This window comes from Martes martes, assembly GCF_963455335.1.
Source record: "Martes martes genome assembly, chromosome: 11".
In the NCBI taxonomy this organism is placed as follows: domain Eukaryota; kingdom Metazoa; phylum Chordata; class Mammalia; order Carnivora; family Mustelidae; genus Martes; species Martes martes.
This window is the reverse complement of record NC_137899.1, coordinates 27,532,872-27,558,786: the sequence shown is the minus strand read 5'-3', so window position 1 is coordinate 27,558,786 and position 25,915 is coordinate 27,532,872. Positions and strand designations below refer to the sequence as shown.

Here is a 25,915-nt window from a genome sequence, read left to right as displayed (position 1 = left end):
TAGGTCTCCTAATAAGAAGGAAAAATCCTTAAGCTCTAGATTGAAGTCCTACTGCTGTCAAGGATGAAACCAAGTATCTCTTTTGCTTTTCCTCATATGGGCTTAAAAACAGCCTAGGACAAAATGGTCATGGTTGAACTCAGAAAGCATAGTGCCAGAAGGAAATGGAGATTCAGACAGAATACTTCTTACAGAAAACTAGGGTAAATGTCTTGTGACAGAAGAACCATGCAAAGTACAGGAAGGAAGAACGTAGTTTAATGGTTGAGACCATTCTGAGGTAACTATGAAAGCAAGAACTATTACAACAAATAACTGTTAATGCACATTCTATGCTTGGTAGTCTTTCATACAGTAATTCCTTTATTACCATTTACATCTCTTAACACCTAGCACAGTATTCTGAAGGTGCCGAGCGTAAGTTGTATGTAACTGAGTAGAAAGAGCACATATTCATATTGCCAGAAGAGCTGCAGAATGTGGAAGATGGCAAAGTCCTTAAACATGAAGAGCCAAAATGTGCTAAAAACAATGTCCATTTGCATAATCAGTGTCAAAATATAAGCCCATATTGTTATACAGTAAGAGAATGGTTACAATGCCTGCAGTTGCTGTACAGAGGATTCCATAGAGAGAGAATCTTGAGTAATATATAACTTTACTTTCCATTCTTAAATGTCTTTCAAAATAGTCGGTGCTCACGAACTGTGATGTACTGACAGTCCTGGGGTCAGTCTATTGCAAATGAATGGGGACACTGATGTTCTTCCCTTGATAATGAAGACAGGAGTTTGGGTCCAAGATTTGCTGAGAATGTCCACTGTGTTGAATTTGCCACCAGGGAACCAATTAGTGAATCAGTACCAAATAAAAACAGTTGGTTCATTCTTGAGCCATGTCTATAGAAACTGAAATCAATTCGATTGTACACATGATGAATTCTAAAAGGTTCCAGTTTTGTGTGCAAAGTGGATTTTACCAACATCTTAAAATCCTTTAGAAATGTGCTGCTGCTTAGTGAAAAAAAAAAAAAATGCCACCATTTCTTTAACTAGAGGATAAGGTGTGTTTTGAAAAAATAAAGCATCTTAAGTCTTCGTTTTGTAGGCCAACAGTAACAAAGGTCCTGACGTAGCTGGTACAGAAAGGTGAAAACTCATTTACTGCCTGAAAAATAGAAGAAATGTTACTTCTTCAAAGCAGTGGAAAAATAAAACAGGTAATATTTGTGTTCTATATAATCAAGATATCATTCTATTATTTAGCCTAATTTTTCAAATGACAAAGAAAAGTTCTCAGATGGACATTATGGATAAGGCACTACATATTCCCAATCATGAAAGTCTACTTTCTGACTCTCAAGAATTAGCCAGATAAAGAGTGGTAGCTAATTAAGCCACTTTTGCCATCCCTTCGGGCCATCTTTCACTTAGAGGTGTATACACTATTGCTTTTGAAAGAACTATTGGCTTAATCTGTGATCCATTGAGTAAAACCATACGTTAACTCCACCATCTTTATTCCCTCTCGTATGTCCATTTTAGTTTTTCAACAGTTTACAAATCTATCCAAAGACATAACTTTTATAATATTCAAAACTGATGCTCATTAAAGGAAATTTCTATCTTCCATGATTTTTCTAGAACTAGTAATCTGCAAAGAAAGTTTTTCTTCTCTTACAAAGAAATAGTTTTATAAAAAGCAGTAACTTTTTCTTGTAACAACATCATGTCGAAGCAAAACTAACATACTTGCTGACAAAGACACTCTGAAAGCTTTCACTTATTCACCTTAACTTAGGCATGTATGGACTGAAGAAATTTGACATTCAGGGCTCGTTAAACACTGATGAAATTTATCATGTAATTGTGCTAGATAATACAGGAAACAAATTATAACTACCACCTTTTGAAAAGTATGCTTTCCCACTAGAACAAGTTTTTTGCAGTAATTTATTAGATAAATTGTCATATGAATATCTTTGTCTAATCAGTGTTAATGATAGGTCTTAAGGTGATGCAATATGTCCTCTATTTTAATGTGAATGTATGTAGGCAAAGTTATCTAGTCTACTTCCTAGTGAATAATGGCTAAAATGATCAGAACAAGATTCAGCTGCTTTCCTAGACACAGGCTGTGAATCTCACACAAAAATATTGGACAGAAAATTCCACTGTACTTTTTTTTTTTTTTAGCAATCAATTTGACTGATTCACATTTTAAAAACGGACAATTCTGCACTGTTATAATGTTCTGGAATGGCTCCAGAAGATAGAATGAATGCTAAATAGTCCCTGACTATTGTGAACTCATGAAATTTTATTAGGGATTAACTGTGATAATCCATGAAAACTGTTTAGCAAGAATTAGCAAGAAATTTTTTCCAAGATTATTCTTGGTGCAAAGTAAAAAGCTCCATAGTTATGGGTAGCAACTCCAGAATTTCTATATAAGACATCTTGGGGTCAACAGTCTGATTTGAAGTTGTGACTTTCCAAGTAAGCATATTGCTTTTACTGAGATTATATTTTGTTGTTCTGAAGAGCTTGTGAAGAGAGGCTGGTGGAAACATTTGGGAAAGTAGAAGAAACACTGGGGGAAATGGAAAATTCTCCCTTAGCGGCCATACCAATTTCACCCATGATGATTAAAGGCTTCCATTAGGGGAGATAGGATCAGGCTTTCATTCCTGTTTATGAACAAGGGGGCATGGGCACTAATACCTAAAACACAGAGGTCTGAACTACTACTACAATTTTTTTAAAACTCAAATCTTGCCCACATTTAAGAGATTTTTCCTTTAAACTGAATAATTTAGTTTTGTTGTGTTGAACACGATTTTTTCATATTCTCTTGTACTGTTATATTCAAAGTCAAATCATACAATTTAATCATACATTGGGGCTTCCACAGTAAACATTTGGGGTGTACACCCTAATTTTAGACCAGCATGGCCAGCATGTCTATACGCAGCAATTCTGTTTTTATATTAACAAGTTTTGTTCATTTTACTTCAGTGTTCTTTTAACAGCATATTTTTCTTCTATCTCTATTGTTTTGTAATGAGGTTTTAGTTCTTAAGCTAGAAATTAGTTAAAGTTTTTTTATTCCCCCCTTTCCCCTTGCATAAGCTTCTCTAGGCAATGATATATTAATTACTTTTGATTTTTTTAATAATTAGTGAGAATCAAGAAATGAAGAGTCAGAATAAAGCTATATTCATACTAACTTTTAAAGGTGATAATTTCATCTTTTATTTCATTCCTCCCAGAACTTAAGATGTAATGTAGTAATCTGCTTGCTATTCACAGGCCACATTTATTTGCCCAGTCTTCGTTTTTGTTTTAATTTAGACATCTCAAAACTTGGAGGGTATATTAAAAATGACAGCAGGCTAGACAAGTCTAGAAATGGTCGCAGCCTAATTTATAACTCCTCTTTAGTAAAATGAAAACAATATGAAAATGAATATTACTGAAGCACTATATAAATTTCTTGGTATACTTACTTATTTTACTCTCTTTGATCTGCATGCACAGTATGAAATCATAAAAGCAACAAACATCACCACACCAACACTGAGTAAGATAATTTCTACCAGGCCAAGGAGGTTTATTTTTCCAGTCACTTGTTTTCTGAACATTTCTGCCTTCTCATCACCAATGGTACCAGTCTGTAATCAGATTAATAATTAGCATTATAGGAGTAGATCAGTGGATCAAAATACTTGAAACCTTCCATTTACTTATTACTCTTTTCTCCAAACACTTGCATAGGTGTTAGTCATCTGTATCTTTAAGACAAGCCAAGAGAATTCACCTTGCACCTCAAGGACAGCAATAAATACCAAGGTAGAATACTTACAGAGTGAAATATAATCCCCTTCCCTTTGAATATGTTATATAGTGCTATTGAACATACTAAGCTTCACTGATCTTCAAAATAGCCTTACTAACATATTCCACAATTTTCCAATAGATGTTTCTTATTGACAGATGAAGTGGCAAAGGTCTACAGTTCTGATCCCTCTCAAGTTTTATGTTCTGCATTTCCTAATTCTAGGGCTAATTAATTCCATGGTTTACACTACAAATATCTCATCAGGCAATAGGATAGACGGCCTGTACCTATTCTAACCAGGTCTTTACAAGCTTGGTTGATTTTATTAACACTGTAATATTCACCGAGTCTTGAGTTATTTGGAGTTACTTGTCCATATGACTTCTCCTAAAACAAGAACTATGGCAAGAAAAAGTGCTTAAAAGATAAATTTTGAAAATAAGCAAAATGATAGAAAATGCTTTGACTTTCTAAAAGAAAAACACATAAAACTAACACAAACTTGGTATTTCTGTGTGGTTGGGTTTTCTCAAATAGGTAGAATATATATACTCATCTATATGGGTAAGAAAACATACACAACTTCAAATACTATACACACGTTTTCAGTTTTGAGACACCAAAAACTTTTTTATATACATGGAAGTTTACTGCTTTTAGTGACAGAGATTAAAAAATACTAACCTCATTAAGCCAAAGAACAGGCACAATATAGTTTCGCTTCAGATTCTTTAATGTGCTGTAATACATACATAAAAAGTAATTATGAAAACACATATGACAGAAATTCCAATAAGTATTAGTGTAAATATATGTTCAGAAAGTAGCTGCTTTTGCAACTTGGTTAAGTTCCTTGATTTTTCTCCCTGTAATAAATCATTTAAATGTTAATGTGACTGTTTCTCAGATAGCTTTCACTCTTAAAAAGCTTTCTAATACCTATTTCTAATTAAACTGACTTTTTCTAAGCACAGATTTTCCCTTTCCTCAATGGGAAAGTGAAATAGGAATTCCAAAAACTGGTCATACATAACTGGACAGCTCACAAAGTGAGAGATACCACCAAACACTCAAAACATTCCAAAATATGTATAGTCATCATTTCAATAAACACTGGATATAATTCTAAATTACAAATGAAAATCATCATATGCATTTAATAATGATTATTTAATGACCTTAAGCCAAAGAGAAGTTGAAAATTTGTATTCTTTCCACTTACTTTAATAGACTAACTCACATTCTTACAAGAAAATACTAAAAATCAGGTAACCATAAACTTGTTCAAGAGACTCACTCAATTTTTCTTGCTGGCTTGACCAATATGTTGACTTGCAGCCGTTTTGCAAATCGTAAAGTGAATCCAGTTATCTAAAAAGAGAACAAACTAGTTATAAACTTAAAAAAAAATCCCAAATGTTTATTGTTATATGGAAATTAAGATGAAATTCTACTACTTGAAACTTGTGAAATTAATTTTGACATATTAAGTATATTACATATTACATTACATATTACAAGAATCACATGTGTACATGCAGGTAAGCATGGGTATGCCTGTGCAAGCACACACAATTTCCTCGCCCAAACAGATGTCAAGGTTTTAGTTAGATGTGTGGTATCTACCGAAAATGGTTTTGGGTAATTAACAAAATACTGCAGTGTGAGCTGATCAGATAGATTCCTGAACTCTGCATCATGAAATGTATATTTACTCAGAATCAATGTATCATCACTTTAATTATAATACTACCTTTCTCATTATTTAAACTGACACATGACCACTAAAATTTTGATATTTAACTTTTTATTGATTTTTCTTCACACTAACTATAATAGGTCTTGCCCCCAATTCACATATATCCATAAAAATCTTTTTTTTTTTTAAGATTTTATTTATTCATTGGACAGACAGAGATCACAAGTAGGCAGAGAGGCAGGCAGAGAGAGAGGAGGAAGCAGGCTCCCTGCCAAGCAGAGAGCCTGATGCGGGGCTCGATCCCAGACCCTGAGATCATGACCTGAGCCGAAGGCAGAGGCTTTAACCCACTGAGCCACCCAGGTGCCCCCATAAAAATCTTTTAATTCCTCATAATACACAGTATTTCCTCAGGCAAGCCATATTTACAGTTACAAATTTTTTTTTAAAGATTTATTTTAGAGAAAAAGAGAGAGAGAGTATGAGTAGAGAGGGGCAGAGACAGAGAATCTTCAAGCAGACTCTCCACTGAGCACGGAGGCAGGTTTGATCTCAGGACCCATGGGATTATAACCTGAGCCAAAACCAAGTCAGAGGCTTAACTGACTGAGCCACCCAGGTGTCCCATAAATTGCTGTTTTATGCTTATCTAATATTTACTGTTTTAAGCCAATTAGAAACTTTCTCATTGATATTCCTGACTTATGAACCACTGAAAAGGCCTATAAAGTTCCATACGCTGAAAAACTAAAGTTTAATGACTTTGACATTTTATAAGCAACAATAGAAAGAAATCAATATAATTTTCACTGAAATGAAAATAGTAATTTATCAAGATTGTGATTCAATAAATGTGATTAACAAGAAGGAGAGAATTTATTTTTTCTTTCAGTTTAATGAAACCAATCAGATCAATAATATATTTGCTTACAGGTTCAACATCTAAGTATGTGCTATGTTCATCTTCATTTGGACTTAAGCCTTCAATAGGTTCTCCAATATCAGGACTCGCATGTAGAAAATGAGGAAGTGAAATGTATACAGGCTTTCCTGAAAACAAATTTTAAGAAATAATTGGGGATAAATCATTTCCCTCATTTCACAAACCATTCAGAAAACATTTCCTTAAAAATAAAACTTTTTAAATAAAAGAAGGCATAGGTGGGCTTAAACACTGACTGAGGAATAAAGGTGGGGAGGAAATGATATGACCTGATCACTACTGTATAAAAATAAAATACAAATCTCTTCATCATCCTAGGCAGTTAATGTCTAATGTCTACTGTTCTTCCTTAGGTGTTAATTTTCAGTATGTTAAGTTTAGCTGCTGAGCACAAAATTTCAAGCATTATGTTCATGTTTCAGGCAGTGATATATCTGTGAACTGAGAATTAACTTAAGAGGTTGTCTTTCTTCATTCACATTAATCCCAACATGAAGGGGGTAAGCTAAATAAGACAGACGCCAAATTGCATTTAAGTCAATTCTTGCTTCAAAGACATACTGAAAACATGTTTTTATTAACCAATTTCTTGGGAAGAAAAAGCTAGAAAAAAGGAAGATGGATAAGTTGGGATGCTCAGAGTAGTCTAGGAATTATTTTTATCTTATCAGCTATCTGAAAAGACACAGGAATGGTTACAAACCAGTATCCAATCAGTACTTAATATCAAAAATATACAATGAATTTATAGGAAAAAAGACACAAAAAACACCATGTAACCCATTTTAAAAAATGGGCTAAGGACCTAAATAGGTATTTTCCAAAGCAGCAGAGAAAATAATAATACCTAATAATAATAACTAAGTGGGACCTGAAAAACAAAACAAAATCAAAACAACACTTTTCTACCACCACACTTACTTCCTGTCCTTATTGCTTTCTTGCTTTGATTTTAAATTTTTGGTGGAAAGGGATCTTGAGTAAAGGTTGTATTTTAAAGAATACTGCAAATTGTATCATGGACTGTGCTACCGAGAACATTTACTCACCTTCTTTGCATTTGCCAATGTCTAGCACACCATATGATGTACAATTTTTTGAGATAACTTTTTCTGTGCAGAAACAATGGTTATCTGGATTTTGAAGTGGAGATGCAAAGGCCATGGATGGAAGAACAAATCTATAGACAGGGATTCCTTTCAGATTAACTTCAGCTCCAAACACAGCATAGATTGACCTAAACACAGATAAGAAAGAGCTTTATTTGAGGAAACTGAACTACATTCTGGAGATTTTTTTTCTTTTATTTTTAGATTTCTATTCTTGCTTTAATTTAGAAAAACTGCATTGGATACTCTTGTCAGAATTTTAAATTCTCACTAATTTCACAGGAAAAAAATTCTTGGGAAACTGCAAGGCATACCAAGACATACTACCTTTGTATGAACTATTTTTACCTTTATGCTCAAAAGTTTCCAAGAGCAATTTTTGCTGTGAACTACCATGGGAATTTATATGGAAGATTTTCCTCACAGTTAATTTCCTCTATAGATTAAATATTCAATATGACTTCCCTCAAATCTTTTATTTGTGCCCAGGTTAAATGAAATACAATGAAAATTTCTTTCTTTCAAAACTCAGTCCTGGAGAGGAAGACCAAGTACACACTGCGGCGTGTGCATGTGAGTTCTTGATATACATATCTCATTATTTACTAAGTGACCGCTTCAGGTACCGAGTACTCACCAACACCAAGGCAATGTGCTGGGCCTCAATACATATTCAAATCCCCACGTAACCCTACGTAAAGAAACACTGCTCTCTTCAATTTCACAGGTAAGGAAAATATTGAGATATTTCAAATGTTTGCCCATCATCTAGTCTTTAGGAACAAGGCTAGAACTCAACCGGCCTAGGCTCCAGTGCTTTGGTGATATCTGCTGGGAGCCACCAAATTTTAAGAGGCTGGAGTAGCAGAGCACATGGCCATTGTTCTGTGTTAATGGCATCCCCTTCTCCGGACATCATTAGAAAGATGGGCATGACATTCTAGATGGGACTGTTACTGAATATAGTCTAGTGTAGTCAATAAATAAATAAGGAAAAATAGGTCTTAAAAATTGAGAAAAAATAATTTGTATAATGTATATGATCCATCTGTAACCGTCAATTTTTATGAAAGTTATGAAGCACATTATGAATATTTGTTTATTCTGAATAAAGCAGGAAAAAATTTCCCTATGTGTACTTTTTTCCCCTCAGATAATATTGTTAAGTGTAAGCTTGAGGTCTGTGTTTTGTCACTTGGGGAAAGACGCTCTGACTCCCAGAACTGCATCGTTGTCTTTGTCTTACCTGCAAATGTCAGAGGAAAAGAAGCGCAATACTCGTGTCTTCTCAACAAAAGGTGGAAATGAGGCTGCATCTGTTTAAAAATCAAGCCAGTGAAAAGGGATTAGATGTAACGTGTATTCTAGAAAAATCCTGTGATCTCTATGCCAGTATGATCAATAGAAATATAAGGCAACCTGGATATGTAATTTTTAAATTCTTCAGTAGCCACATTTTTTTAGCAAGTAAAATGAAACAGGTGTATTTGATTTAACCCAACATATCTCAAATGCTATCATTTCAGCATGTAATTGATACAAAAATTAACAAAATACAATGTGAATATTTACAGCACATTTCAATTCATAATTACATTAAGCCCATTTCTTAATTTCTTTCCTTAATATCAACATGTGCCTAGCAGTTACCCTATTCAATTAAGTCTATATACTATATATATTCTTTGGTATTTAATTTCATATTAAATCTTCCCACTCCTTAAAAATGAAAGTTTACAAAAATAATGGCAAAATCACATGTTAAAATTGTGATTGTGTTTGTTTTTGAAATCCCTCACCCCATCAGTAGGTGGCACTTTTCTTACTATGAAGTTCCCTTAGAACTTCTGTTAGATTCATGTTGTTCTTACTTTAGGGAGTGATACACTAGTCTGTCCTAATGGCTGATTAATATTTTTAAAAAATCATTTATTAAAATTCACTAACCAAAATTTCTTCCACACACTTGGAAAACATACCCATCACACACATGATATATGAAGAAATAACTGGGTAACTCCTGCATTTGCTTAAATGAGCCATACCACTGAATGTGTTTGTTGAAAACAGGAAGACCCCTCCTTCAATTATGCATTCTGGGTTCTTTTTCTGGTTAAATGCCTCAGCCTTGTGATCTTGTTACATTTCACTTATGCTCTTGTAATAAGTGAAACATAATAGAAGATCGCAGTGAACTTGATTCTGGCATTGAGAGAATTGGATCTTCAAGGATGGCTTGAACTCTCCAGATAGGTCACTCAATGGACATTGTCTACAACTGCCTTCTCAACACTGTGACCATTAAAGGAAAAGGAAAAAGCTCCAGGAAACAGAAGGTTTCAGATTGGGGGTGGAGGGATGGGTTATACTCGTGATGGGTATTAAGGAGGGCACGTATGGCAAGGAGCGCTGGGTGTTATACGCAAACAATGAATCATGGAACACTACATCAAAAACTAATGATGTACTGTAGAGTGACTAACATAAAAAATAATTTTAAAAGCTCCAAGACTCATCATCTGAAATATTATTGAAGATTATGCCATAATTATTCTCAATTACCAGGGAAATAACTTACAAGATTGCTGACTTTTTTTTAAAGTTCAGATGTATATCAATATTTTCATTTTATGTCTCTTCTTACTTACTAGAGAAGGTAGAGGAGGCACTTTTAAATCATAACTTTTCTGTTTTGTCAGTCTCTTTTCCCCAGTGCTATAAACCAAGAATCTCTCACAGGGATCATATCAGAGTCCCCGGCCCTGTCCAATCTACCTCTGATCCTAGTTTGTTTTCCTTCTATTTTCTTCTTAGATACCTCTAACTTTATGCTTGATGCGCATATATTTATCTTTTTTTGTGATTAATGAATCCTTTACCTCTCCTTTTAAAACTTACCTTTGGACAGAATTTAATAGTTTTTTTTTTTCCTTAAACCCATAAAGAATCCTTTAGTATTTAGGAGCAGTACAATGTATTTCTCTGTATCTAAGGTCTGAAGTATTATGCTTCTGTAATTACGGAAGTGAGTAGCATTAGAACACTTGACAATTTATTTGCAGAAATGCTTTACTTAGGGCTTTCTTGAAATTTGGTACAAAGCAAACTCAACAAGGTTTTTGCTGTTCTTTTTCTATAAGACTGGCAACAAAATTAAACAGATGTGTGAAACCCAACAGTACCTTTGTAAAAGTAAATATTCCCTGTGTTTCCTTTTTATTCCGTACCCTTTACATAACTTTGTATTTAACTGTCTTCATCTTTATTATATATTTTTTCCTACAAGGTACAGCCTCACCAACTTTGGAAACCTCATGCTTCTGTCTCAGCTTCTGCATTGCTGAGAGCTCTCCTCATCTCAAGTTTTAATTACCTCATGGTATTCGATTCCCATTTGCTTTTTAAAACCTTCATTCTTTAACTAATAGGTCTACCTGCACTTTGCCTTTCTTCAAGGAGAGTACGCAGCCAGATCTAACCCTGCTATAAAATCTAAGTTCATACTACTTTTCTCCACTTCTAATTTAGAATGTTCATTTTGCACATGTTTTTCACAGAGAGTAGACCTCTAACCTTAAGTTTTTGTTCTTCACCCCCCCCCCCCCCATTCTGACCACTTTATTCAAAAGAGATGGCTGTCTGGAAACTTCACGGATTCTACCTCAGCTTGAAATCCCACTTTGAAATATGTTTTACCTTTTGTAATTATCTTTATTTTTAAAAATTCTGTCAATTTTAAATTATCTGTACATTACTTATAAAATATGTGAATAGTAACTCTTCTCTAAGTTGTTTTTTTTTTAACCCTTTACTTCTTTGCCAGGAAGGTGGCTCATGAAGTTGAGTTTTTATATAACAAATGTTTCCCTAGTCATGCAGGAAAGGCTAGTCCTCAGGGATAATCCTCCAAAATCCCATCACATTAGACAGACATTTACTAAGCCTATGTAACAATAGAGACTGAATGTTATTGCAGGGCTATAAAGATAGGTAAATGCATATCCTTAACTTTCTGAACACTGTAGGTACAGGGGTGGAATTTGTGCGATAGAGGGAGCCAGGTTCATTGTGAGTATTACCATGAAACAAATGCCCTTACCTGTACCATTAATCATGTCACAATAACTTGGCCAATAGGAGAGATTCCTGAGGAATAAGAAGAAAGGAAATCAACAAACGTTCTCTCTTTACAGCACCTTTCTCACATTACTTTATCTATTATGATTCGGTACTTCTGCTAAAATAATAAAAATTAGATGTGTGACAAAAGCCAAGTTGAAGAATTGTTCTAAACCCCTGAGCCCATGTTTTGTTTGAAGGATCCATTAAGTGGCCAGATTATATATTAAAAATTGCCAAATGTTAATTCAAAACAACTTAGAGAACATTTCTGAAGAAAGAAAATGGAGAAACACACCTGAAATTTAGATCTCTACCTAGGGGAGAATGTTTTTTTTCCCATTGGGAGAAATGGACGAACTGGTAGTATTTTAAGTGTTCAAAATAAATAGGAGAAAAATAGTAAGTGGTAACTGACGTAAGCTCAGTCGGAGGGAGATGGGGGGTGTGGGGAGAAGGAAAGAAAAGCAGATGTTGAAGAAAGAGAAGAGACTGGAAACCTGCAGATCATCAATTTATAATTTTCTCCCTTTCAATGCTTGCAGAAGCTGGCATTCAAGTAGGACGCAGCTAATTCCTACCCTGGTGTCTACGTAAGATACATATATATATATATATATATATATATATATATATATATATATGTATGTGTGTATATATATATATACACACACATATATACATACATACATACATACATACACACACACACACGTATATATGTGTATATATATCTGGAAGCAATGCAAACAATAGTAGTAATAGTTTCTCTGTATCTTCAGCCACTTTTTGGTGATGGAAAACCTTTTTCCCACTGTTAATGCATCATCCAGTGACATGTCAAGGCAAGCTGTTGCTTCTCTTTTAAACAGAATAAGCGGATAATCATGCTCAGTCTTGCCAGGATCAGTAAAATTGATCTTGTCATAATCTCAAAATGCTGTGGAATTCTCACTCCAATTAGAAGCACTTAGCAACTCTCCTGAAAATGTCTCTGTAATATTGAAATAGCAGAAATGCTCATATTCCCCAATATACAGTGATGCTATTTCCCCCAAAATAAGCATTTAGAAGTGTTTTTCTTCCACTGGACTTTTCTATAGAAAGATGTACTACCTTAGTGAATATTTAATGGCTGTATGCAATTTTTAGATAGGCACTCAGTGTGAGTTATATTAATAAAATTGAGTCATAGTAATAAAAACATTTCATCTCTTTCAATTCTGACTGCTGTATTCTTTACCAGGAAATAACTGAGCTAAAGCACATTTATTAACCTTGATTAGAAAAGGACTCTCTTCCCTGACACTTACTGAGAATCTTCCAATTTTTTACACATAGGATAAACTATGTATACTCCAGATGAATAGTCAGGAGCTAGGGCGAAAAAAGCAAATCATGACTATATGAATTTATCTCATTCTATTACTACTTCAAAGGAGGCATGGTATTTATTTTCAAGTTTAATATGCCCATTTTAGAACTGTATTTGAAATACTAATTCCGTTTTTGCACTGATAAAGGCTTAAAAATGCTGATTTGCCAATACAGAAAATTATTTCAAGAAATTTTTGAAGGGAAAAGTCATAAAAACATTTGCATGGATTCATTAAGTTTTCATCTTTATAGACCCATGCAGTCATGCCGTGACATGAACAATTTTTATTTGATAGACTTCATAAAAGTGCAACACACCCGGCACACTGTTTTTCTAGCTGCTAGTTGTTGGCTTATGTATTGATTTTCATCCCTTCCTCTGTGGTCACATAACTGTAGAACCATCCTGCGGCAAAGATGGAAATAGTCCCTTTGGATTTCTTTACATAAGAGAACCTGTGCATGAGGGTAAACCAAATTCTCAACTGGGGCTGATTTTCAGCAGTTACGCGTGGGTGTGACCAGCTGTCATCACTAAAGAGTTAATACCGGGCAGAACAAACTTTCCAGGGCTGAGATACAGGCAGGTCTGGACCACAGTTGGTGCCTGTGCCTTACCAGTTGTTGAACGAATACCACACCTGCCTGCCAGTACACACACTTTACCTGGATACTTTCTTACCTTTTACCTTTGTAAGTGTCAATTATGGCAACTTGGCTTATGTTGTCTTTCCCAGTGAAAACCGTATACACGCCATCTGCAGTGTTGTTGTACTGAAAAGATAGGTACAAGAAGAAATCACTTCTAGGGCAAGCCATATTTTCCAAGTTATAAAATATGTAACTCGCTTTTGCGTTTTTCCAGATTCTGGTGGTTTGTAATTACACGGCTGGAAATACATATGCAATGAAGGTTTAACATTGGTCTCAAACATTTTAAAAAGATAGCATATAAAAGGCACCTACAAATAAGTGTTCGAGGTTGAGACAAAGGAAGGAAAATCTGTAGCAGAAGCTGACATGATCCAAACTGTAGTGCTCTTTGTCCTAGCTAAGCCAGTAAGGCAATTTTACCACTACTATTATACTGAGGTGAGGGAATATTAAAAAATACTGTGAGAACAAGGACAGACTTCTAGAGGTATTCCAAATGTCATGGTCTTTTTTTTTTCTTTCTAAATGCTATGATCTTTAATAAGTGGATACTAAAAATTAGGCCTACAAAATTAAAAACAGAATTAGCCAAGGAAAGAGTTATGAGGTTTTTTTTTTTTAAGATTTTATTTATTTATTTGACAGATCACAAGTAGGCAGAGAGGCAGGCAGAGAGAGAGGAAGAGAAGCAGGCTCCCTGCTGAGCAAAGAGCCGGATGTGGGGCTCGATCCCAGGACCCCAGGATCGTGACCTGAGCTGAAGCAGAGGCTTTAACCCACTGAGCCACCCAGGCGCTCCAAGAGTTATGAGTTTTTGAGTTAAAAAAAAATACTAGCTGAATCTCTGATCCTTTTAAGGCTTTCTACATTCATATTTATTGACCTATAGCCTTGCAATCCCGAACACTAAAACTATACAACAATGAATTGGAGAATATAACTAATATCACATATAGTGCCAAATAAGCCACAGTCAAAATTCCAATTCGATAGTTAGCTTGTCCTCTTTATAATTCAAAACCTTAAGCTATAAGTAAGTGCATTGCCGGGTTCGCTCTTTCTGTAATCTGCTGTCATTTCATTACAAACACATTAAAACAGGACATTGCTGATTCATCTGTCTCATTGCGTGCAAACTTAAATTTATATTAACACAAATCTGTAAGAGGTCTGAAGAAGGAGGAATGATAAGATGAATCCATTTAACACAAATAAAAATATGATTATTAAACTTGATTTTTTGAGAAGGGAAATCAAAACTGAAAACAGAATTCAAAGCCTTATTGTGTATTTTACAACCTACTTTAGACAAATTGTGTATTTCTCCAAGAGTGGAAACCTAATTAAATCTCAGCTTCTTCACTTTAAATTTAATTGTTAAATTTAGATGAATTAAGTTTTCCAACCAGGAAAGCTGAAGCCATCTGAGACAGAGATGTTAAAAAATGAGGATATTTATTCCCAGATCAGAAATCGTGTAAACACATTGAATCATAAAATTATAAATTACCAATGCCATCATATTTATCCAATTAACGTATTAAAAAATCAACATTCATATTTGAACACTCACGGGATAAAACACACCAACTGTCGTAGAAATAGGATACGGAACCAAACTCAAGAACGGATCCGTGTAGCCCCACAAGAACTCTTTCACAGTTCTTCTTTGAAACATAGAAGATTTTGACTTTTTGATAAGTGAGTTGAGTACCACTTGAACAAATGCATTTGGATAGAGATGGGGTGCAGCCTACAAAAAAAAAAAAATCACTGCTTGAGACATCAATTTTAGTACCTATTTAGTAACTAACAAATAGATGGATCCAATACTACAATTAAGTTCAAAGGGGAAAAAAATCTGACTGTATCTTTGAAATTATTACCCAATCTTGCCAGGACAAAAAAATGTAATTTGTCTAATCCTTAGATAATTACATTTCTCTGCCTCAGTGCCAATCACAAGGAGACATTTAAAGTTAGAGCCTATTTTTTTTTTAATGATATACTAAAGTGGTCTTCTAATTCAGTTGTTCTGATTTTGTCTTCTTTCCAAATGACCTATACTCCATTCTAAATAATGACATACGAATATATTTTTATAAAAATGACAAGAATATTATCTGATGATAGTTCTAATCATGAGACTAATGATAGTTGGTTCTAGAGTATTTCAAAACAAACAATTTGGTTATTTGTCTAGTCTACTCACAGCTACAGCCAGATTGAGAACGGTCCAAGTGTCATTCTCTGTTCCAACGGAAAGCGAAGGTTCAAAGATGGCACCATTGGGCTGGACAAAAGAGACTGTGTGGCTCTCGGAGTCGTGGGTTATATTTTCTTTGGCTAGATAACGAACTCTGAAAAACAGAAATCAATAAAATTCAGAATAAATGTCTCAAGTGAACAGGTCTCCACTGCCATCCATTCAGGTAACAAATAATTTTTGAGTATATAGAATATGTCAAAAATTATGCTAACCAATTTGTTTAAAATGATAAATAAACCAATGCTGGGTCTTGGGCAAATAGAGAAGGGGACCTAAAATCTGCATACATGGGAAAGGTAATAGGTGTTTTTGTAAGAGTTTTCACAGAATCCATAGGAAATAGATACAAATCCAGGTTTATGATGGTCATGGTGGGAGTAAGAGTTAAGACACGATATGATAGCAATTCCATGTAAGTGGTCTGACTGACAAACAGCAGTTAAATGAGGAGAAACAGGGTAAAAGCCACATCGTGTATTGTTAGAAATGCAAATTGTTGAATTTGGTTGGATTGCAGAGTGAGTAAGATTGGTGGGAAATAAAGCCATCAAAATAGGTAAGATCTCAAGCATAAAAGGGTTGCATCCTATCCTCTAGTATTCAGCCTTTATCCTGAGGGTAAGGAGGAGACCACAGAAAGGTTCCCCTAGGGGAATAGTAAGAGTCCCTTTTCTTACATTAGAAAGAATGCTCAATGTATATAGCCTGTCCAGCACTGGTGTTTCTATATTTTCCAGTACTTTAATGAGAATGAAAATAACTAATGAGATAAATTTCCATTTTACAGGCCAGTTCCCCTCCCCACTCCTGCCATATATTAAATACTCATTAGTTCTAGGTTCCTGGCTGTAAAGAGTACCAACCACTTTTGGGGAACATGGTGAAGGCTGATTATTATGAAAAAAAAAAAAAAAAATCTTTTGCCACTACAGGATATTTACTGAGACAAAATAAGTTACACATCATTCACTGCATTACCATATATGTGAATGTCTATAAAGGAGATGAATAGTTAAGGTAAAGAGTGAAAACACACGGGACTAAAAAAAATGTAAAACCAAAAGACACAACATTTCACTCAAGTATAATAAAAATGTAAATTCCTGGGGGCGCTGGGTGGCTCAGTAGGTTGGGCACTGGACTCTTGATTTTGGCTGGAGTCAGGGTCTCAGGGTAGTGGGATCTAGTCCCAGGTTGGGCTCCATGCTCAGCACGGAGCCCCTCAAGATTCTTTCTCTTCCTCTCACCCTCTCCCTGTCCTTGCTCATGCACGTGCATGTGCACTCTCTTACTCTCTAAATAAATAAATAATAGAATCTTTAAGACCAAAAAAAAGTAAATTTCTGTAGGGTAGAAATTAGGAGTGTTTTATATCCCCAAGCACAGTGATTGGCACCTAGGGAGTTATGGATACATAATTTTTGGATGAATAAATTAATTAAGGGACCACATTTCTTCAAAAGAGTTCACAGTGAGATGGAGATATAATTTATTTTTAACAATTTTGTCAAAGTCTTATTATTTATTCTTCTTGAAGTACTGTAGACATACCAGGAATATACAAATCTGAAATGGCAAACTGGACAGTCTATTACTAGTCAACTACTATTTTTTTCTTATGTAATTATATCTTAAAATTAAACAACCTGCTATTAACATTTAAAACTGAATCACTTTAATTTTCAGGAAGACTTATGTATGTGTAATAACTGAAATAGCAACATATGTGACCCAGATTCTAGCTTACTTAAGTTGTACTAACAATATTACACCAGTAGATGGCACTATGAGAAAAAGCCTTTACACTGACGCCTGTGTTTAGAATGTACATTTAGAAAGAGAACATAACTGCTCACTTCCTTTGTTTAAAAAGTAGAATGTACACGGGTTTTGCAAAGTGTTAGTTAGTAAGGTCAAAGGGAGAAATGTGCCTTAGATTTTGCTGCATTTTGCTTTCCTTGTACTCCTGCCAGAGCAAAGTAACTTAAAAGCAACCAAAAAAGCAGTAATGTTAGATCAGAGATTCTCAAGGAATTACTGAATCTTCATAGAGACGATGAAGTTGCAGTATACATAATTAAGATCTCAACCCTGGCAATTTCTGCTTTGACCCATGTTATACCTTGTCAATCAAAGTTTCACTGAATTCACTTTAGCAGACATGAGTCAAATGAGCCTGTGGTTCTGAGGGAGGGAAATCCTACGTCTCTTCCAGTTTCAACTGCATTCAGGGTATAATTTATGTGGAGGCAAGTTCGCTTCAACCTATTAGCTGTTAGGAAGACTCTGAAATTATTAACTTTTTCTGAAAGGTAACTGATTGTTTTCCCATTATTAAGGCATCTAAACAGACGCTAATAGCTCCATTTTGGTGACATCATAAGACAGGATGATCCCTAGTTAATTAGAAATCCCTTTAACGATGTTATACAAATGGGAATTTATTGTTTATAAACTTTAGCTGCAAATCCAACTTCTCTAATTCAACCTTCCCCTCACTGCCTCTCCAAGTAAATCAAGTGTATCTAACCCTTCTGTTCCTTGGAGAGGTAGGCTAAAGTCTCTAAAAAGGAAATATCAGAGCAGAACTTGGGCTGGATTCAGTATTATGTTTATATTTCTCCATATCTCAAGCAATATCCTTAAAAATAGGAAACGTAACCCTCCCCCAAACAAAAATAAAACAGAAAAGGAGTTATCAAATTCTAACAACTATTTGCTTTCCTCACATGTATTCAGTTCACTTGGGTTGTAATTTTCTTAATAATTTTTCTTAAGATTCTCATTAGTTCACATTGAATTCTAGATTTTCATAGGTATACATCATTGCTACAACATTTTTTGAGGAGGGGGACAAAATACTCATATTAGGCTTTTGATAATGACACGAGAACTCTAAGACCATGAAAAAAATGAAAACATTTTGCAAGGGTTTTTTTTTGCAACAATGAAAACCAAGTGTTCTTCAAAAGCACTGTGAATAGTCACAGACATGTGCACAGAAACAAGAGGCTTGGGGACAATCGCTAGGACAGAAAAGTCACCAAAGCCTCAGCAGCGTATGTATCATACACTAGGGCAACAGGCACTATCTTCAAAATGGCTGTTATATTTTGAGTGGGAGTTGTCAATCTAAAAACATATAAATAAAAGAAATAAATTATGTAATTATAGACTATCTAAAACAGATATTAAAACTATCAATTATAAAAAATCATTGTAAATATAAAATTTTGTAATAATAATGGATTGTGCTATATAACGAGTTATAATTATCTTTGAGGGAAAAAAAATCACACATTGGTATAACAAATAATACAGTAGGACTTACCTAACTTCCCACATGGATATCATAAATATATTCCCTATCCTTGGTGATGGTTAGTGCCTTTAGCACCTCAGTCCCTCCCCCCTTTTCCTTCCTTATAGTTGGAAAAACTACATAGTCTGTAATTTAAATAGGAAAAAAAAAAACATACAAAAATCTAGGAGTCACCACTTCCTAGGTCTGTGAGAACACAGACACATCACTTCACTTCCTCTGGTGTCAGTTTTTTTTAGTTTACAAAATGAAAACTTCTGGCTAATCATTCCCCTCTAGTACCAATACCTGAAGATTCTATTCAAAAGTATGTTAAACTATTAGGGAATATAAGATACAGGCATACCATCTTCAGTCTCAGTCCTGGAGAAAACAGAAGGATGAAACCACTGAATTGAAACAAACACCTGTCTGACTTAGAAATTAGTTTCAATAGAAATCCTTAGCAGATCCTGCAGTTATATAAAATTAGTTTAATGTGGTGATTCGCAAAATTGGATACAAAATGAAATCACTTGGAGAGTCTGCAAAACTCACTCCTGGGCTCCAACCCAAGAGTTGGCCTCATGTGATCTGGGGTGCGATCTGAGAGTTTGCGTTTCTAGCAAGTTCCCAGGGAAGGCTGATGCCGCAGGGGTGCGAACCACACTTCGAGAACCACTAGTATAATGTATACAGTCAATTTTCGGATTTTAAAATACTCTGGTTTTAAGAATTCTCATAGATTTCTTGCTATTAAGCATGCATATTTCAGAGTTGCCAAGAGTATGTGTCACAAGTGCGAAACTCCTGTAACTTCTTAAATGTAAGGCAGTTTATTTGATGCCGCCAAATTTCTAATAAAATTTGTATTTCCTATAATCATTAAATCCTTAGATTAGGATTCTCTATAGGCAGAAACGAAATACTTCAATATATATTACTGGAAAAAATAATAAGTATATCCGAAAATGTCATTTTGCAAGTGAAAGTCTTTTCAGAAATACAAATGGTCAAGGAAAGAATGTCACTTACTTGTGGGAACTCACCTGTATGTGTAAGGACCCCTTTGTTTGACCTTGATTTTGCTGCTGTTTGCAATCACTTCTTGTGGGTTTTGCACATCAAAGATCCAAAACTGTCTGTAAACTTCTGTGCCTGTTTTAACCCAATTTTGAAAGGCAATTGTACCTTCTTCCAGTACAACTTGCTACAAAAAGGAAAACAAGTTTGTGTTATTTCTTTGTAATAAATATGGGCGCTTCTGGGATTTTAGAACTTTTGGTGAGCCACTGCAAGGACCAAGCTCAAGGACCTTATTCAAGAGAACTTTTGCAAACCTGTCATACAATTGTAACAGAAATGTTTTCAATAAATTATTATAGCAACCTCTTTTAGTCAACCTTTTATAAAGGCAATCAGTATGTGATATTGCAGACATCGCTGGTGAATTAAGGCCAACAGTTGGCAAGGTTTACAGTGACCCTCTGGTAATATTGCAACAGTTAAACACAATTTATTAAGCAAATTTTATTAAACCTCTTCCAAAAACTTCCTATCAGCTCGAGCATTAACTTCTCCTCTGCCCTCAGACTGAGGAGACAAAACAGAAAAATGGAGAAAAATCTGGCAGCATTGAAAGCTTTGATTTTTTCCTCAAAAGTTGTACACTTTGGAGGATGATCACTTAACATTTATTAAATTAAGGGGGGAAAAAAGGCTTCTCGATGAAAAATACAAATCTGACTTCTCTTCAAAATCTTCAATCCTGGGGCAACTGGGTGGCTTAGTCAATCAAGCATCCAACTCTGGTTCAGGTCATGATTTCAGAGTAGTCAGATGGAGCCCTGAGCAGGGCTCCATGCCGGGTGTGGAGCCTGCTTAAGATTCTCTCTCTCCCTCCCCACCCCCCATGCTTGCTCCCACATTTTCTCTCTCAAAATCCTTCTCAATCCCTAACTCAATATATTTGTGGTAACTGAAAAGGACATGTTTCCAAAAGCTGCAATAGTCTAACATTATTAAGTTACCACTTTTAGAATAAAAGGATGAAATAAGGAAGTTGTCTTATTATTCTTTTGTGGAATTCATTACAAATCATCAATGCCCCATGTAGTGAGGCTAAACAAGTAGAAAAAGTACCAATGATGGAACCACAAAACCCTATATTAGTAACCTGTTCCCTTGTTTTAAATGCCATGGGACTGAGTAGAAAGTCACCAGACCCCTCAGGGGCAATTTCATTACTTATTAATTGAGGGACTAATGGATGCTCTCCCAGTTTCTGTCCGTGGCTTCCACTCTCTGAGTAAGTCTGTAAAGCTATGGTAACCAGCGCAAACAAAGGTGATTTGATATTTCCAGTTAAGTACCTTGGGAAGAATGCCCAGAATGGAACTTCATCTTTGTGCTTGAGGAAGAGGAAGAAAAGTATTTCACAGAAAATGTGCCCAAACAAACCCATAAATACAGAACAATGTGACCTGTTCATTTCCCTCACCAGGAAGCATCAATTCATAGAACGATGAATTGGGAAAGGACACCGAACATTATCACATTTTCTAGGCGAGCTCTCTGAGGCTCTGAGGAACTATGTGGCTGGCCCATGGGCACTCTAAGGGCAGCAGAACCATCATGAAAATCCTGGTGTCTGACTCTTAGACTAGTCTTCTTTTACACCGTGCTATTACTATCTTTTTTTTTTTCCCCCTGTTACCTCTGCACTTAGTTGGAAGAAGTCAAACTAAGTTTCATATCTTCAGGATAGATTACTTATTGCTTAATGCAGAGAATAAGGAAATTCCTTAGAGAAGAACAGGGCACCAAGCTAAAATGCTATTACAAAACACCACGCTGTTGCAATGCGTTTTCACTGGGCTCACTGGAGCTGCTAAAATGATGTGAGACCATTATTTTTGCAACCACTGGTCCTTGAAAAACTTTTTATTAGCTCCCCAAAAGTCTTCTTTCCAATACAAACTAGCTCAATATTAAGACAGAGTTACAAGCAGACAAAGTCATATGGCTATTCTAAATGTAAAGGTATTTGATGAGGGTTTTGAAACTGACAGCTAGGATAATGTACCAATTTCACAAGCCTGTATGAGGGAGAGAACACGTGAACATAGGCACTACTACTCTTGCACTGGACTAATCTCCAGGACTAATGCAATAGCAATTATTTATCATATAACTCTTAAGGCACACATTTTACTTTAGTTCTTAGTGAAAGAAACTCAATAAATGTTTATAGAATTGAAAAGGAACTGTGACGGAAGATACTTGGCAGGACAGAAAACCTCCCTAACCCTAAGGTGTGTGCATTTAAAATCAAAAGACTGTCAGTGTTATCATGCCTTTCTTCTAAAGGCCAGGAATCATTCTGCCTTATTTGTTGATCGGGAGGTATTTTTCTTAAATGGGCAAGTTGAAACACAAAAATTGAAATAAACACATTGAATTATCAGCTGTTAGAGTAGGGTCATCTAACCCCATCTCTGGTTTTTTTCAGTGGTAGAAATGAGTTCTGGAGAAATGAGTTCTGAGTCAATGTTATGTGACAGTTTAGTAGCAGGTAATAGAGAAATCAGTTCTTACTCCAAACTTGTGTAGTTTCCATAATGCATGGTTTGATCAAAGACAATGAGAAAAAATATTGAAACAGTCAAAATAGGGATGCATTTCTTCTGGTCCTAAGACTACTGTATGTCTTAGAAAATAGTACAGCCACTCCTTTAGTACCAAGACCAAATAGGCCACAAGTTCCTCTAATTTTAAAAGGAACAAAGAATTTTATGCCTGACTTTTAAGTTGGATTTGGGCTATCTAGCCAATTTTGCAAATCTCTCACTATATTTAAAGTATGGAGTCGATAGTGATGTCCATGAAAAAATAATATAATTTAAGGTCCTCTCACTTGGCTGACGTGTCCATCAGTATCTGTTCCTGACTTTAAGCACACAGTCTACCATCCCCAGTCCTGATTGGACTCCAACCTGATGTCTCTCCTATGGCAAGGACTCCAGCTGGGTTGAAAGCTATTGACATTGTAACTTCTATTTTGCTACATTAATCTGAAGGCAGATGTTTGGAACAGCGGTGTCTTCCACCTAGTTACATACTCACTGGATCATTGCTGTTGCAGGAAAACTGCTCATCACCACTGAGGGCAACTTTGGTGTCATTATTAAAATGCCCTTGATATCCTCCTGTGTGTGGCGTAGGTAGGGTACCAATATACCCAATGTTGTCCCATTTCTCAAGGATCTCATAAAGTGCTAAGAGAGTTATGTGTAGCAGAATTTAGTCTATGACTTAGATTCCCTTATCCTCACCCTGAGCAAGCATAGTGGCTTCTTCCAACAAAACAGAGTGAAATATTTAAGAATGACACTAGATCCTATGGGGTTCGTCCCCAGTTTGGTCCTGTGCAAACCACTCAAACTGAGGCAGGTTATTTAATGTCTTTATACTGTCAAGTTTATAATGTCAGTTTATCTGTAAAATAGAGATAAAAAATAGTATTAGGTTGAACCACATGAAATTAGCATTTTTGAAACTCAACATAAGTTGTATGGTTTAATTGAATATTTAGCCTCCTAGTTGTAGAGATTAATAAAGATGAGCACTTCGGACAGTGTGCGCACATAGCTAGCAACATTCAGTAAATATTAGCTATTATTCTCATACAAATCCTATCCACCCTTTGGGGGGAGAATTCTAACATCATTTAGTCTCTAGACTGCTTGAATTGTTTCATTCATAGCATTTTCTGTCTCAACCAGTCATGTGGCGATAACTCACAAAGTATTCTCTGGCACTTTTTTTCCTGCTATTTAGTCATTTTAAAATTTATTCTCACCACAGAGACATTAAAACTTCCTTAAAATGCAGAAACATACTGAAAATAGTCTTCACCCTCCCCATTCACTACCACAATTTGTTCCGTTTAGGACTAGTTACAAGCCATTTCCTCACATGCAAAAAAATTTGTGCATTATGCATTCAAGTGAGTGCACACATGTGCATGTGTGCACGTGCACACCAACCACAACGAATTATGGTATTAGTGACAGTTGTGCTGACAGTCAAAGAAGAGCTTCAGCCTCAAGTCATCAATTAAAACCCAGCATAAGATTTGTTGAAACCCAGGAAATTAGCCTCCAAAAACTGATGTGAGAACTTAATATGGGAGGCTGTGCCTTCAGCGTGAGTACCTAATTATGCTGATACATTGATACAACTTGGATGGGAGGATGAAAATCATATATACATACCTGCTGTTTCTTGAAACACTGGTGTTAAGTAATTTTATAACTGCAGTTCAAATGAAAAATATATGTAGTGTTTAATCCATTTTTACACCTCTAATTTAAAATTTACTTTATACTGTTTCATGTTCATGTTTATGTTCTCATATATTGTCATTAACATAAAACGATTTCTACAAATCATTTTTTCATACCTGGAAACACTATAAGATGGTATTATAGAAGTAATATAAATATTATACTATTTAAAATATGGACTATCAAGTCAAATCTGGGCTATTTTAATAAATAATTATCATTTCAATTTATTTTATCTGAAGGCATGTCTTACAAGCTACCAAAGGGTTGTTCTTTTCAAGAATAGGGGAAAGAAATGATGGTGTAATTGACTGATGGTATAATTTAACATTAGTCTTTTAGGAGGAAAGAAAAGGAAGCTTTAATTTCCTTCTTGGTGTTCTATACTTACTATGATAGGGAAATTGAGATTTATTTAAAATTACCAATGTTACACAAATATTTATCAAGTGGTAATAAAAACATCAAGTAACCAATTATCTTTTGTAAATGTTGGCAGAACTTTGACCTTTTTCCAGAGTGCTGTGGTAGTTTCCACATTTGTGACAGCTAGTGCCGTTGACTCTGTCTAGCTATGTAAGACTGCAGAAACCTGCTGACTCCACGGAACTTTCTTAGCAATCTGAGTCAGAAGTACTGGTAAGAAAGTATTCAGCTGTAATCCGTAAAAAGCATGACATCCCTAGAAAACATCCCTTAGAAAGTAAGTAAAATGAATGTTTTGTGTATACATACATGCACACACATATATATAAAAGAAGTAAAATTTCTGGACTATTTTAGACTATTTCAAGTGCTGACTGGGTCCTGTCTTCTGTGATATCATTTAAGTCTAAATGATATCACAGAAGACAGCACCCAGTTCCAACTCCACTTTATAAATGAGATAACAGCATAGGATGATTTTCTGACCTTTTTCAAGTAAACACTTTATTTTTTTTTTTTAAGGGTGCTTGCATGCAGGTAACAACTTGCCCAATTTGCTATTAGTCAATTAAATGAAGAAAGTAATCTTCAGTGAGTTTCAGTAGCAAACAATAACCAGAACTAAAACATTTATATGTTTGCAAAATAATCGCTTTAACCTAAGTGCTCCTGAGGCGGGGGTCTTAAAGGCACTGGGCTCCGTGGGTTTACACATAATTCAGAGATTTGACTCCTACTCTGTGTCAAGCAGATACATGTTGCAATCTTATTTTTATTTTTTATTTATTTATTTTTTAAAGATTTTATTTATTTATTTGACACACAGAGAT

The 25,915-nt window shown here is 35.1% G+C and overlaps 1 protein-coding gene across 3 annotated transcripts in view; it reads right to left on the bottom strand.

Moving 5' to 3' along the window:
• Positions 1 to 236: 236 nt before the first annotated feature.
• The window catches only part of CD36 (CD36 molecule (CD36 blood group)), an 81,260-nt gene continuing 55,581 nt past the window's right edge, over positions 237 to 25,915 (bottom strand). For all 3 annotated transcript variants that reach the window (XM_080818191.1, XM_080818189.1, XM_080818190.1), the window contains exons 4-15: positions 20,361 to 20,521; positions 15,954 to 16,101; positions 15,315 to 15,494; positions 13,770 to 13,861; positions 11,691 to 11,737; positions 8,838 to 8,907; positions 7,532 to 7,719; positions 6,471 to 6,589; positions 5,138 to 5,211; positions 4,525 to 4,579; positions 3,509 to 3,673; positions 237 to 1,167 (exon numbers count right to left, since the gene is read on the bottom strand). In XM_080818191.1, coding sequence (XP_080674317.1) covers positions 3,509 to 3,673; positions 4,525 to 4,579; positions 5,138 to 5,211; positions 6,471 to 6,589; positions 7,532 to 7,719; positions 8,838 to 8,907; positions 11,691 to 11,737; positions 13,770 to 13,861; positions 15,315 to 15,494; positions 15,954 to 16,101; positions 20,361 to 20,521 — 1,299 coding nt within the window. In that variant the 3' untranslated portion in view covers positions 237 to 1,167. The remainder of the gene's footprint in view (positions 1,168 to 3,508; positions 3,674 to 4,524; positions 4,580 to 5,137; positions 5,212 to 6,470; positions 6,590 to 7,531; positions 7,720 to 8,837; positions 8,908 to 11,690; positions 11,738 to 13,769; positions 13,862 to 15,314; positions 15,495 to 15,953; positions 16,102 to 20,360; positions 20,522 to 25,915) is intronic.